Source organism: Antechinus flavipes, chromosome 2 (genome assembly GCF_016432865.1).
Source record: "Antechinus flavipes isolate AdamAnt ecotype Samford, QLD, Australia chromosome 2, AdamAnt_v2, whole genome shotgun sequence".
Lineage (NCBI taxonomy): Eukaryota > Metazoa > Chordata > Mammalia > Dasyuromorphia > Dasyuridae > Antechinus > Antechinus flavipes.
The window spans coordinates 315057572-315070737 of NC_067399.1; the positions used below are offsets into that span (position 1 = coordinate 315057572).

The 13166-nt window shown below is 35.8% G+C and overlaps 1 protein-coding gene across 2 annotated transcripts in view; it reads left to right on the forward strand.

Annotated features, from left to right (window-relative positions):
* Positions 1-11650, forward strand: part of VIPAS39 (VPS33B interacting protein, apical-basolateral polarity regulator, spe-39 homolog) — a 32418-nt gene extending 20768 nt beyond the window's left edge. The window contains exons 13-20 of one of the 2 annotated variants that reach the window (XR_007950619.1): positions 4582-4657; positions 5075-5209; positions 5758-5799; positions 7079-7168; positions 7593-7679; positions 9063-9152; positions 9700-9881; positions 10627-11650. Coding sequence is in view for 1 of the 2 variants with exons in the window: in XM_051977512.1 (XP_051833472.1) it covers positions 4582-4657; positions 5075-5209; positions 5758-5799; positions 7079-7168; positions 7593-7679; positions 9063-9152; positions 9565-9669; positions 10627-10647 (646 nt within the window). In the remaining variant the exon portion in view is untranslated. Of the gene's footprint in view, positions 1-4581; positions 4658-5074; positions 5210-5757; positions 5800-7078; positions 7169-7592; positions 7680-9062; positions 9153-9564; positions 9670-9699; positions 9882-10626 lie in introns of both variants that reach the window. The other variant, XM_051977512.1, reaches the window with a different exon arrangement.
* Positions 11651-13166: the final 1516 nt, after the last annotated feature.

Sequence of the window (13166 nt, forward strand, 5' to 3'; positions counted from 1 at the left end):
GAAAAGATCAGGAAGGCAAACAATGGGGACGGAAACTGGAAGCGGGTTTACAAAGTGGTTAATAGATTTATGAGGCATGATGGAGACTTAGGGATGAGTGTAACTCTTAGATACCCAATGTAGAAATCTATTTCTGTTCTTCAGCATTCCTGACATGATTGATCACAGTTTCATAAACTTAGATCTAAGAAGTACCTCAGAGGCTATCTAGTCCAAATCTTCATTTAAAAGAGATTTGAGACCAGAAGTTACATGACTTGCCTAAGATGTAAGATGTAAAGACCTACGCTTTGAATCTAGGTTTTTGGACTCCAAATCCATTTTTCCCTACTATGCCTCAATGTTCCACATTCAGTTTGTATCTTGTGCATGTTGATGTTGCAAACAGCAACGTGTGGGTAAGGTAGAAAAACATCAAATCTGGAGTAGTTTAAAAAAACAAACAACTCTTGATTGTGAAGCTCAAATTCTAGATTTGACACTACTTGAGAGACTTTGGGCAAGTCATTGAATCTCCTTGGGCCTTGGGTTTCTCATCTGTGTGGTCATTTAATATCCTCAAGTTGAAATTGCCTCAGCTATACTGTCCGGATAATACTTGTATTAGTGTACATGACGGCTTTTAGGAAAATGCTTCATAAATTTAATAACATCAGTATTTGGATTGATTGGCATACTTCTTTCAGAAATGCAGAGCTTAATAAATATATCCCCTAATCTTTTGCAAGCTTGTCATGTTCTCTACCCAACTTCCTGGAGGCCTTTCGAGATGAATGGTCTCCAAAGTGTGGGTGGTAACCTGGTACCAAGGAGCCATTAGCCTGATCTTGCAGTGTTTTTGACCAGCTAATTAAGAGGGTGGAAAGAAGCATCACTACCTACCTTTCAAACCTATAAATTCACAACCAACCTCCTTTCTTGCTAGTTGTCTGTCTCGATAGGGCAGTTATAACCCAATCTTGATAAAGACATTCATTACAACAGCTATATGGCTGATTTTGGAAAAATACCATCAAACTCCCTTACTGCTCCCTCCAGAATAACTAGTGGCTCTTTTTAAGAGGGAAGACCCTGCAGCTGTAACTGGTAAAAAAGAACCTTTTTATTTTGAGGTGAGACAATGAGTTGCACAGGAGGAGCAGGCACAGATATGTTGTGATGGCGTTTCAATTTTCTTTATTTAAATTTTTCTTCCCAAATTACTCTCTTGTAAACTTCCCTGTTACTGTTGAACACACCACCGACCTTCAAGTTAGCCAAGTTCCAAACCAAAATCATTCTTCCTTAACTCATATATCTAAGCAGTTGCTAAATCTTGTTTTAACCTTACAACATGTCTCATAGCTCTTTTCTCACCATCCTAGTTCAAATTCTCTTAACTTTTGGCCTGGACTGCTAAATGATTTTCCAACCTTCTGGAAAGGCTAGTCTATCCTCTATCAGGTATCAAGATGATTTTCCCAAAGCACAGGTCTGACCGTGTCTCATTCACTTAATGGCACCCTGTTGACTTGAGAATTAAATACAATTTTTCATTTTTAATTAAAATTTTTTCAGTTAATAAGTATTTATTTTATCTCTAACCACTCCTCCTAAAAAGAAAAGACTTTTAACATACATACACAGTCAAGTAAGTTCTTGTATGGATTGTATCTGGACATATTTCATTTTGTATATTTTACTCTATCACTTTTCTCTCAAGAAGTAGTAAGTTTATTCTAGAAGAATCATGGTTGATTATTTCATTGATCAAATTTCTTAAGACTTTAAAAATTATTTTCCAAAAATTATGTTGTTTTTATTATTGTTATAGTACAAATTGTTACTGTTATTATTATAATACAAATTGCCATTCTGGTTCTGCTCACTTCCTCTTGCATCAGTTCAAATTTTCTTAGGTTTCTCTGTAACTGGCCTTTTCATCGTTTCAGACAGTACAGTAATAAAATATATTATATTCATATATCATAGTTTAGCCATTCCCCAATTTATGGGTAACCCTTTTTTTTTTTTTATAATTTTTATTTAATAATTACTTTATATTGACAGAATCCATGCCAGGGTAATTTTTTTTTTTTTAACAACATTATCCTTTGCACTCGTTTCTGTTCCGATTTTTTTTTCCCTCCCTCCCTCCATCCCCTCCCCTAGATGGCAAGCAGTCCTTTATATGTTGGATATGTTGCAGTATATCCTAGATACAATATATGTTTGCAGAACCGAACAGTTCTTTTGTTGCATAGGGAGAATTGGATTCCGAAGGTATAAATAACTCGGGAAGAAAAACAAAAATGCAGATAGTTCACATTCGTTTCTATGGGTAACCCTTTAGTTCTGAGATCTTTGCCACCACAAAAAGAACTGCTATAAATATTTTTGCACATACAACCTTCTTTCATTTTGGGGTATAGACATACAGATAGTATGCATATTCTCTGAGAGTATGCACAGTTTAGTAACTTTGGGAGCACTCTTCCTCATTGCTTTCAAAAACAGCTGGACCAATTCACAGCTTTATCAGTAGTCCAATAATGCAGCCCTTCCAACATTTCCCAGTTTTCTTTTTGTCATTTTTGCCATTCTGATGACTATGAGTAGAAACTTCATTTCTCTAACCTTTAGATATTTGGAGCATTTTTTTCCTATGATAACAGATACCTTGAAGTCTTCCCTTACCTGTTTGATCATGTGCTTTGACCATTTATCAATTAGAGAATGACTATAAGTTCATTTTTAGCTCATCAATTTTTGTGTAAGTTTTATAATTCCTATAATTATTATCATGGTTGTGCACATAATTTGTAAATAAGTAAATGTGCATGTATTGAAAGTGCATGCTCAAAATATTTTTCAGTTTATTTTATTAAAAAAAAAGAAAAGGAATATAAAACAAAATAAAACAAAAGAGACATTATCATGTGCCCAACATATCCTCATCAGGGAGGATTCAAAATATATAACAACAAATTATCAGTTCAAGAAAGTACATATATTAGTAGAAATTATATTCATGAGTGTCTCTTTTTTTACTTCCTTGTAAATCATTCTTTTGTTCTCTGCTGCTCATTTTTTAAATTTTATTCTTTTTTTCCCCTTCACCTCCCCCCAAGCAGCTGTAGTTAAGAAAGGATATATTTATATATAGATATATATATATACACATAGGTATATACACATACATACCCACACACACATCTTTCTTTTTTTTTTTTTTTTAACATGACCAAACTGTTATTTTGGTATACAAAAAGAATCGGACTCTGAAATATTTACACACACATCTTTCTTCCCTGCCCTTCCCCCCATATTTTTCCTATTCCTGCTGATCCTTTGTTTTAATTCTGCTCTTTAACTTGCCTTGCTATTACTAGCCTTCTCCCTCTCATGAATCTCTCCCTTATCTTCCTTCACCCTTTGCTTCCTTATTTCCTCTCCCATTCCTGTTCCTTTATTTCATTGTAGATTTTGGAGGATGCTATACTCTTCATGATATATATGTAAAGTTGCCTATTTAACCCATTTCTGATGTGACTAGGTTTTCGAAGCTATGAATCCTCATCCCCCTCTAATGCCTCTGTCTATTCTTCCTCTGCACCTCATTTGTATAACATTATTACTATTTTTACCTTCACTCTGTTCCAATCTTCCTTTTGAACTACCCTATTATTGATGTCAATCTTAAACATGGTATACATGTTCAAAAATTGTTAATGCTATAGGTGAATAATCAGTAATGTTCATAAACCATTTTCCTATAATTTTTAAAACATTTCATAAATACCTTTGGACCATCTGTGCATTAGTTATCTCTTTGACTACGTTTTGACTACATGCTGCCTTCTTTTCTGGCCATACAGCTCTCAGACAATACTGTTTGAGAAGCTTCCTGTGTAAGACTTTTTTGGCATTGTGTTGCCCTCATTTCTGGATGCCATTTTCCCTTTGATGTAGTCTATTTATGCTTACTATGTAACTCTGTATTGCTTTTTAAAATAATCTATGGCTTTAGTTCTCCTGAAATGATATTTCATGACTCAGAATCATATATTACTGGAAGGTTGTCACTGTTAAAAAGAACCTTTGTTTCAGGAAATTGTTAAAAAGAGACTCTACAGTTTCCCTAATCCAGTCAGCTTCCCTTTTAGTTAAGTCTTGAATTCAGTTCTTTGTACATTCATAATGTCTATCCAAGATAATAGTATTTCTGTACCAGCTACATGAGGTGTAAATCAAATTACTCATCATGTCTGAGATAATAGATCATTATTATCCATTTGTTTTTTCATTTGTAAATATTTGTGCCAAATGCTTTTGAATGATTGTGGGTGTGCAGTATTCCATGGTTTGATAAAATTAACTTAGTGCTATATACAAACAATAGCACTTGGAGGAGAGTGGGAAATTCTATTTTCTTTTGAATTCTGTGAGACATCTTCTATGGTCGACAACTTTGGCAAGCATTAATGTCCCTGTTTTAAAGCCTTGCCTGACGATTGCTAATTATAGTGTGGTTTTGTTTATCCTTTGAGAGAGTGACACTTGTAGTTGAGGAAGGGTACTAACTTTTTGGCCTTTTACCAGTTTGCCATTTTCAGTGGAAGATGCTGCTCATGTTCAAGACCATTATACACTCCTGGAACGACAGATCATCATTGAGGTTAGAATACCCATTAACCTTTTTTGTCTTCCTGTAAGACCTCTTCTTCCTTCATTGTCATTGCTGTTCAGCACCAAGGAGAGTTCCAGAACTTTTTCTGTCTCCAAACATAATTCCTCTTATTCAACTGCATTAGATAGCGGGTCTCTGAGAATTTTGTGTTTTTCCCTCCTTATATTCTTGACCAATTCTTTTCTTTTTCCATTTCCCCTTGAAGAATGTTCCCTTAGCATGCTATCTTTCCATAGTTTTTCTGGATCCAACTTGGAATCATTGGCCTGAATTATTTTGACTATTCTGGCTTATCTTTCTGGACCAAATGTTTTCCCTTTATTTTTCTGTAATAGTACCAGTTGTCTCTCATATAACCTATGAGTTTTATTCTCCTTTTCTCTCTTTTGACCCCATTTGGTTTAGGTGAATGATCGACATTTAGAATCTTCAGGGCAGACAGAAATCTTCCGGAAACATCCACGTAAGGCCTCCATCCTCAACATGCCACTGGTGACAACTCTCTTCTACTCCTGCTTTTATCATTACACAGAACCTGAGGTATGTGAAAGTAAAAGTTAGGAGATAAATGTACAAATTCTCAAAAGTTTTTAAGCTGGGACACATAGAACATATTAATATTAACTTTAAAAGTAGATTTGGATGTTGTCTTATTCTCAGAGGGTCAATGAACAGACAGAAGTACTTGATGTACCTTCAGTAATCAGCAGCAGAGTCTTGTGTAGTTTACTTTGGCTTCTAGTCTTCACACCAACCTCTATTCAAAGGGGATAACTGCAGACACAACTTCTGATTTCATGAAAATGTTTTTAATGATTAGCATGTCAGTTTTCCCATTAAGACTTGTTGAAGAATTGGAGAACACATTGAAATTCTCAGATCAATATTCTTGTAGTTGAGCTATAGAGATATTAATTCTAAATAGGTTTGCTCTATTTATTATATGTTGAACTCAGGAGATCATGAAATGAAATGTAGGAAGTCCTAGAGATAAGAAGAGAAGATGAGAAGTCCAGTATGAAAGATTCACTGTAATCTGTAGGGCAGTTAGCAAATGCAATAATGTTCCTTCTCATTTTTTCCCTCAGGGAACATTTAGCAGTCCCATCAATCTGAAAAAAACTTTTAAGGTAAGTATAAATGGGTAGCCACATCAGACAAAATATGAAGAAGTAAGAATAAGGAAAATGAATGATGGAAACGTTGAGAAAAGTTTAGACTTATTTAGTGCTAGCAGTCAAGGAAGTTTACTTTTCATCTTCCTTAGTTGTTCTAAGGTTATCACCATCCTTCTGTTTCCCAAGTCCAGAATCTCAGTGTTTTACTCTATATGTCCATTCACTTGCCATATCTTGCCATTTTTATCTCAACATTTCTCATATAAGCTCTATCTCATTACTCATATAGTTATCACCTTAATTCAGAGCCTCATTGTCTTTGGTCTAGAAACCTTACAGAAGCCTTCTGATTGTGCTTTCTAGCTCAAATCTCTTGATCCCCTTCTCTAGTCCATTTTCCATGTAGATACTGCTAAAGGAAAAATGATTTTCCTTAAGCACAGATCAGATTGTGGCACTCTTTAACTCAGTAAACTTCAGGAGTGCCCCATTGTCTATATGGCTTTACAATATGGCTCCAGCCCATCTCTCTGATCATTCCCTTTTCACACTCCACAGTCAAAGCAAACTGCTTTTCTTTTTTCTTATACTTTACACTCATCTTCCACCTCAATGGCTATATACTGGCAGTCTTTGCCTTGCTCTTCTTCCTCACTTCTACCTCATAAAATACTTTATTTGAAAATACAGTTTACATACTATCTTGTACATAATACTTTTCCTGATTCTCCCAACTTCTCCAGCTTTCTTCCTCCCTAAACTACATTATTTTTATTCTTTATAGAAAATATTCTATTCCCCCTTCTCCCATCTCAACAAAATGTAAACTTCTTGAGAGTAAGAATTGATTCATTTTTTATCTTTTTATCCCAAATACCTAATATATAGTTGATGATTAATATTTATTGATTGATTGAAACAAGCTTCTGAAGTTCTAAAGAACCCTCTACTGTGCTACCTTGCTTCTTAGTGGACTACAAGAAAGGATGGTTATTCTCAGTTCTCAATCCCAGTGGGGATTTTCTAATTTTTCTCAAATGACCTTGTATAAATAGGATTAAACAGAATACCATCTTATGACCCCAACTTTAGAGAAGTTGTACTTTTGAACTATTTGGTTCTACCCTAACCCCATCTTTGGTTCTTATTATACCCTACAAAAAAACAAAACCCTGATCTTTATGCATGCAGTTGTATCTCTCACTGTAATAAAGTTGTTTATCAACTTTAACTATGCTCTGAAGCCATTGCTGCTTTCTGCCACTCCCAAATCCCCATTTTTGTTTTCCAGATTCCTGACAAGCAGTATGTACTGACAGCACTGGCTGCCCGTGCCAAACTCCGAGCATGGCAGGATGTGGATGCCCTCTTCACCACCAAGGTAGGTACCACTCTGGAGCCTATAATTTTCTCTTGCTCATTTTTACCTCGGAAGAGATGCTGTCACTTTATTGTCCAGTAGCTGTAAAGGTTCCTCTTAACTTCAAACATGAAGTTTGAAGTCTGTGATGTCCTCTTTTAGTTTCCTAGGATTGTACTGTAGTACTTTGATATCTGCTCTCTCTGCTTTCTTTTCATTCCACCTCCCCATGAGAACCTTCTTTATGCTTCTGGCTTCCAATTCCCATAATCTTGCTTCCTGGTCTTCTTTGCAAGAATTCTATGAAGCTCATTACCATTTTTCTTTCTCTGTCTCCATTTTCTCTATCCTCTTTTCTTTGGGGTCTTTGTCCTTTTATCTGCCTTTTTCTTCCTTTGTACAGAAGGTCTAAGTGTTTCTCATTTCTCTGCACTTCTCTTTTCAGAATTGGCTAGGATATACCAAGAAGAGAGCTCCCATTGGCTTCCATCGAGTTGTGGAAATTCTGCACAAGAACAATGCCCCTGTACAGGTAGAGTTTCTGTAGAAAAGATTTGCATGCAAAACACCTCAGGAGCTTCTTTAATGCTGATCTTTATGCTGAATGAGACCAAATGTGTTGTTAAACACTGTAGCTTAGATGCTCTGTGAAGAAAGCTTCATTCTGCCCCTTAAAAGTAGATAAATCTATCTACCTCAGAGAATAACCTCTCTAAAATATTTAGGAGTATTTGGCTGTATTGAGCCTCTAGAAAACATAAATATGTTTACATGACAGAAAAGCTTGACTTGCTCTGAATGTTAGATTCCAGAGGAAATGGATGATTCCCCTCATCATCATCATCAATTGTCTGAAAAATATGTATCTTATTCTGCATTTTTACTTCATCACTTTTATCAAAAAGTGAAAAGCATAGTTAATCAAGGTTCTAGAGTTGTAGTTGAAAATTTCATTTATCATAGTTCTTTCACAGTTGTTTTCTTTTATAGTACAGTTATTTTATAAATTGTTTTACTAGTTCTTTCCACTTTATCCTGTATCATATCTTATCATTCTTTCTAAGCATCTCTGAGACCATCTATTTTATAATTTCTTAAAGTATAATATCTCATTTTATTTATGAATCATAATTTATTTAGCCATTCTCAAATTAATTGGTACCTCTGCAATCTCCAGTTCTTTGCTATAACAAAAATTATTGCAGTAAATATTTTTGGTTCTTTCCCCTTCTTTCTTTGATCTCTTTGGGGAATAAACCCAAGAATGATATTGTGGATCAAAGAGTGTAGGTAGAACTCCAAATCATTTTTTCAGAATGGTTGGACCATTTCACAGCTCTACATTCTATCCACAGTCTCTCCAATAACTTAAAGATGTTTTAATATGTATTTTTTATTATTAGTGATTTGGAGCATTTTTTCATATAGTTGTTGCTAGCCTGCATTTCTTCTTTTGAGAACTATCTTTTCATGTCCTTTGACATATATTGGAAAATAACATTTTTCTATATTTTGGATAATAGCCCTTTGTCAGATTTGTTTCCCCAGTTAAATATTTCACTTTTAATTCTAATTGCAATGATTTTATTTGTATAGAAACTTCAATTCATATATTTACATAAATGTGTATTTGTGTGTATAGTGCTTATTCTTACAAATTGCTTTACATACATTTAATCCTAATAATAATCCTGTGAGATATTAAAATTTTGGAGGTGAAGAAACTGAATTTTGGAGAAGCTAATTGCCAAAGGCTGCAAAACTATGAAGCACAGAATCAAGATTTAAATCTAACTTCTGACTGCAAATGTACTCTCTATCCAGTAATGATCTCTGTCTCGACTCTACTTCTTATTAGATCTCTGTCTTTACTGGCTTAGAAACCCATGGACTTTTAATGCCTCTTCTTCCACAGGTCTTACAAGAATATATCCGACTTGTGGAAGATGTGGACACAAAGCTGAATCTTGCTACCAAATTTAAGTGCCATGATGTTGTCATTGAAGTAAGTCCCAGAGAAAAAGGGCCTTGGGTTAGTCCCTTAATAAGAGTAAAAGGTAGATCATTACATTCACCATCCATAATTCCCTACTTGTTTCACATTCTGTATATTGGGTCGTGTGCCCTGATGAAAATTGTGCTGGAAGCTGGGATTCCTGGGTCCTGTTTTCAGCTGCCTTGATAATTTGCTATATATATCCTCTAATGAGTTTATTTATTGAAGGCAAGGTTTTAGATTAAGCCAGTCAGGTCTTTCTTCCCAAATTTTCTCTACATGGCTCTGTTGAAGGCCCCAACCCCCCAATTTCATTTTCATCTTAACTCCACTATAACCAACATAAACTTTTTCATGGTATGCTTACTTAGAAAAGTAATAAAGAAACAAAATACCTGGTTTCTTATGTTTTGCTGCTCAGACATATCGGGACCTGAAGGATCGGCAGCAATTAATAGCTTATAGGTGTAAGGTGGATAAAGCATCCGTGGAAGAGGAGAAGATTGACAGCATTCTAAGTAGTACGGTGAGCACAAAGAATTTGTCTTTTTGTCAGCCGTAGGACACAAACTGTTCACAAAGGAGCTGCTAGAGGAGTGCTTCAAGGACCTAGTAAGAACAGCAGTTGGCTGAATAGATTGAGTAGTAATCTTTTATATGAGCCTTGATGCCAGCAGTGATTGATTTGAGCAGGATTTCTTTCAAGCTTCGGAAGAAAATTAGGGTTATCCTATGAAGGTAACTATTCCTCTGGGGGTCTTTGGGCTGGTCTTTCATTGGTGTGGCTAGACTAAGAATAAATTGGGATTGGAAGAAGGAATTGAGGGTGTCTACAAAATTGTGGTTTTAAGATGCTAGATCCAAAATGTTCTTAGTAAGTAGAACTGGGTTACAATGGTGGAAACAAGTGGGTAAAACAGACTGTATCTGTTTAGTGATAGTGCCTGACTGGCAGAGTGACTATGAAATTTAATCCCCTATTAAGGTATTTTCTGAGTATGCTTTTTTCCACAACCAGGATTTTTCAGTGTATTTATAAATTTTATTTGGGGGAGTACCAGTTTAACTAGTTCTGAGGATTACAGAGATAAATTTAGAGTTCCCCATGAATAAAAATGTCCCTTCAACTTGGGAGAATTCTTTTTCCCTTTCCTTCACTGTGCCTGGATATGTGTTTTATCTTACTGATTCTTCGAGCTTTCTAGAAGGATACAGCTTTGGTAACTTTAAAGCAGTGGTCCTCAAAGTGTAGTCCAAAGAATTGTTGGGGTCTCTGAAACCCTTTCAGAGGGTCTACAAATTCAAAATCCTTTTTTATTCCTAATATAGTAAATAGCTATAAATATAACCCATGTGAACAAAAACTCTTTGAACAGATCCTTGATAGTTTTTTAACACGAAGATACTGAGAACAAAAATTTGAGAACCATTGCTTTAAAGGATAATACTAATCAGAGTCCTTCATTGTCTGTTCTTCTTGCAGCAAATTCGATGGAAGAACTAACTGGAAAGTAATGAACTTAGGAACCTTCCTGTTTACCCTCTTCCTGTCCCCAAGAGAGGAGGGGGGAACTCTAAGCCACATCATTTGGTCTTGTCACTGATAGGCAGAGCCTATACCTGGGACAGATCAGACCTTAAACCAGGACATCTTTAAAATGAGCCTCAGACCAGAGGACACGTATGATGGCTAAGCCTTAAAGCTGTGATTTGCAAGTCCCTGCTAACTGGGTACTTTTGTGAACATCAGAGAAGATATATTTTCAAGTTTGTAATTCTAGGGCACATTCTTGCTTAACTGAGAATATGATTACTTCAGAAAAGAAGTATCCTGGAAGACTGAGTGTCAGGCACTTTGGGGCTAGAAGCTTTCCTTTCAGCTGGTGGTGGAACTAAGTTTCGTCAGACAGCGGCTATTCTAAGTCAAATTAAAAGGCAGTTGTATCTACATTATAGGAACAGAAGGAAGGCTCTGAAGATTTGCAGGGAATAGTCTGACAATGGTAATCAATTCACAACCATTTTTATTAGGCCTCTGAAATTGTTTTTCCATCAAGTGTCTTTCTGCTACACCATCTGACCTTTTATCTCAAGAGATTATGGTTGCTTTCTCTGGCATATTCAGAGTCTCTCTTATGCTGGTGATGAGAGCAGATCCCCATTATTTTTCTTCTTCTACTAACCCAGGCCTAACATATTTTTAGAGGTCAGATGTAGTCCCCTCCAGATTCCAGCAGTGCTGGGAAATACTCTCTGGATGGTTTCTCAGCCCTTTTTTGGAAGCTGCAGATAGGTCTACCTGGGGTAGATCCCAACTCAGTCCTGCCTCTGGTCTACTATGGATTGTGATGGGGGTCACATTTTTTTTTTTCACCCTTGGTTTTCACAAGGGCATTATGCTAAGCTTGATTACTACTCTGCACCAAGTTTAGTTTCCTTTCCTGTGTCAGAGCTGACTTACTCTGTCTTCTACAAACTCTTAATAAAGCTGTTTCTCTGCCTCCTTAGATGCTGCCCATCTCTTTCCTTTCATTCTATTCAAAATTAACCTTACAATCCTTTTTTTCTCAGGGTGGCCCCAAGTCAGTTAGTGGTTTTGTATGCCTTCTTTCCTTAAAAGATAGCAATGGATAGAGTGCTAGCCCTGAAATCTGTAAGATATATCTTCCTGAATTCAAATCTGGCCTCAGACACTAACTAGTTATGTGACCCCCTGAGCAAGTCACTTAATCCTGTTTGCTTCAGTTTCTTCACTCGTAAAATGAGCTGGAACAGGAAATGACAAACCTCCTGTCTTTGCCAAAAAAAAAAAAAAAAAAAAAAAAAAACCTCTAAATAGGGTCATAAAGATGTTAGGCACCATTGAAGAACTGAACAATAACCTACCTACTTTCCTCAAAAAACAAGTTTAGTCATTGAGATAGCACTCTGCTTAATGTATTGACCTCTAAGTTTGAAGCTTCTACTTAGTTAGTTTTGCCACTAAATAGTGGTATGCAAAAGGAAGTTGGATGTCTCTGTGAAGGATTCATTCACTGATTAGAGATTGAACTAATTGATCTCTTTTAACTCCCTTCTAAATCAGAAATATGAATTTGGGCCTCAGTTTTATATGGTAAAATGAAGGAGTTGGACTAGATATTTGTAAGATCTTTCTTCCAACTAAAAATTCTGATTCTGTGAATACACAAAATATATGAAGTGGCAGGAGGAAGGGAGATGATACATATGAATGCAGAGCAAAATGCCTTGCACGTAGTAAGTATTTAAGCATTTGAGGGAGAGTTTTGGTCCAGGCATGATCTGGTTGGTGTGGAGTTCTCTGTGTAAGGAAATTCCTTCCATCAATATGACAACTGTTCTATAGTTTCTAAGTCTTAAGAATGTTGGGGGGGGGGGGGGAAACGCCCAACTTCTGGGATAAAAACTCACTATTTGACAAAAACTGCTGGAAAAATTGGAAACTAGTATGGCAGAAACTAGGCATTGACCCACACCTGACACCCTGTACCAAGATGAGATCAAAATCGGTTCATGATTTAGACAAAGGATGATATAAGCAAATTAGAAGAACAAAGTATAGTTTACCTCTCACATCTGTGAAGAAGGGAGGAATTGTGGCCAAAGAAGAACTGGAAATAATCATTAAACAAAAAATAGATAATTTTGATTATATTAAGTTAAAAAGTTTTTGTACAAAATTAAGACAAGATTAGAAGGGAAGCAAACTGGGAAAACATTTTTACATTCAAAGGTTCTAATAAAGTCCTTATTTCTATAATATATAATTAACTCAAATTTATAAGAATTCAAGCCATTCTCCAGTTGATAAATGGTCAAAGCATATGAAAAGACAATTTTCAGATGAAGAAATGAAAACCATTTCTAGTCATATGAAAAGATGCTCTAAATCATTATTGATCAGAGAAATGCAAATTAAGACAACTCTGAGGTACCACTGCAGACCTCTCAGATTGACTAAGACAATAGGAAAAGACAACGTCGAATGTTGGAGGGGATGTA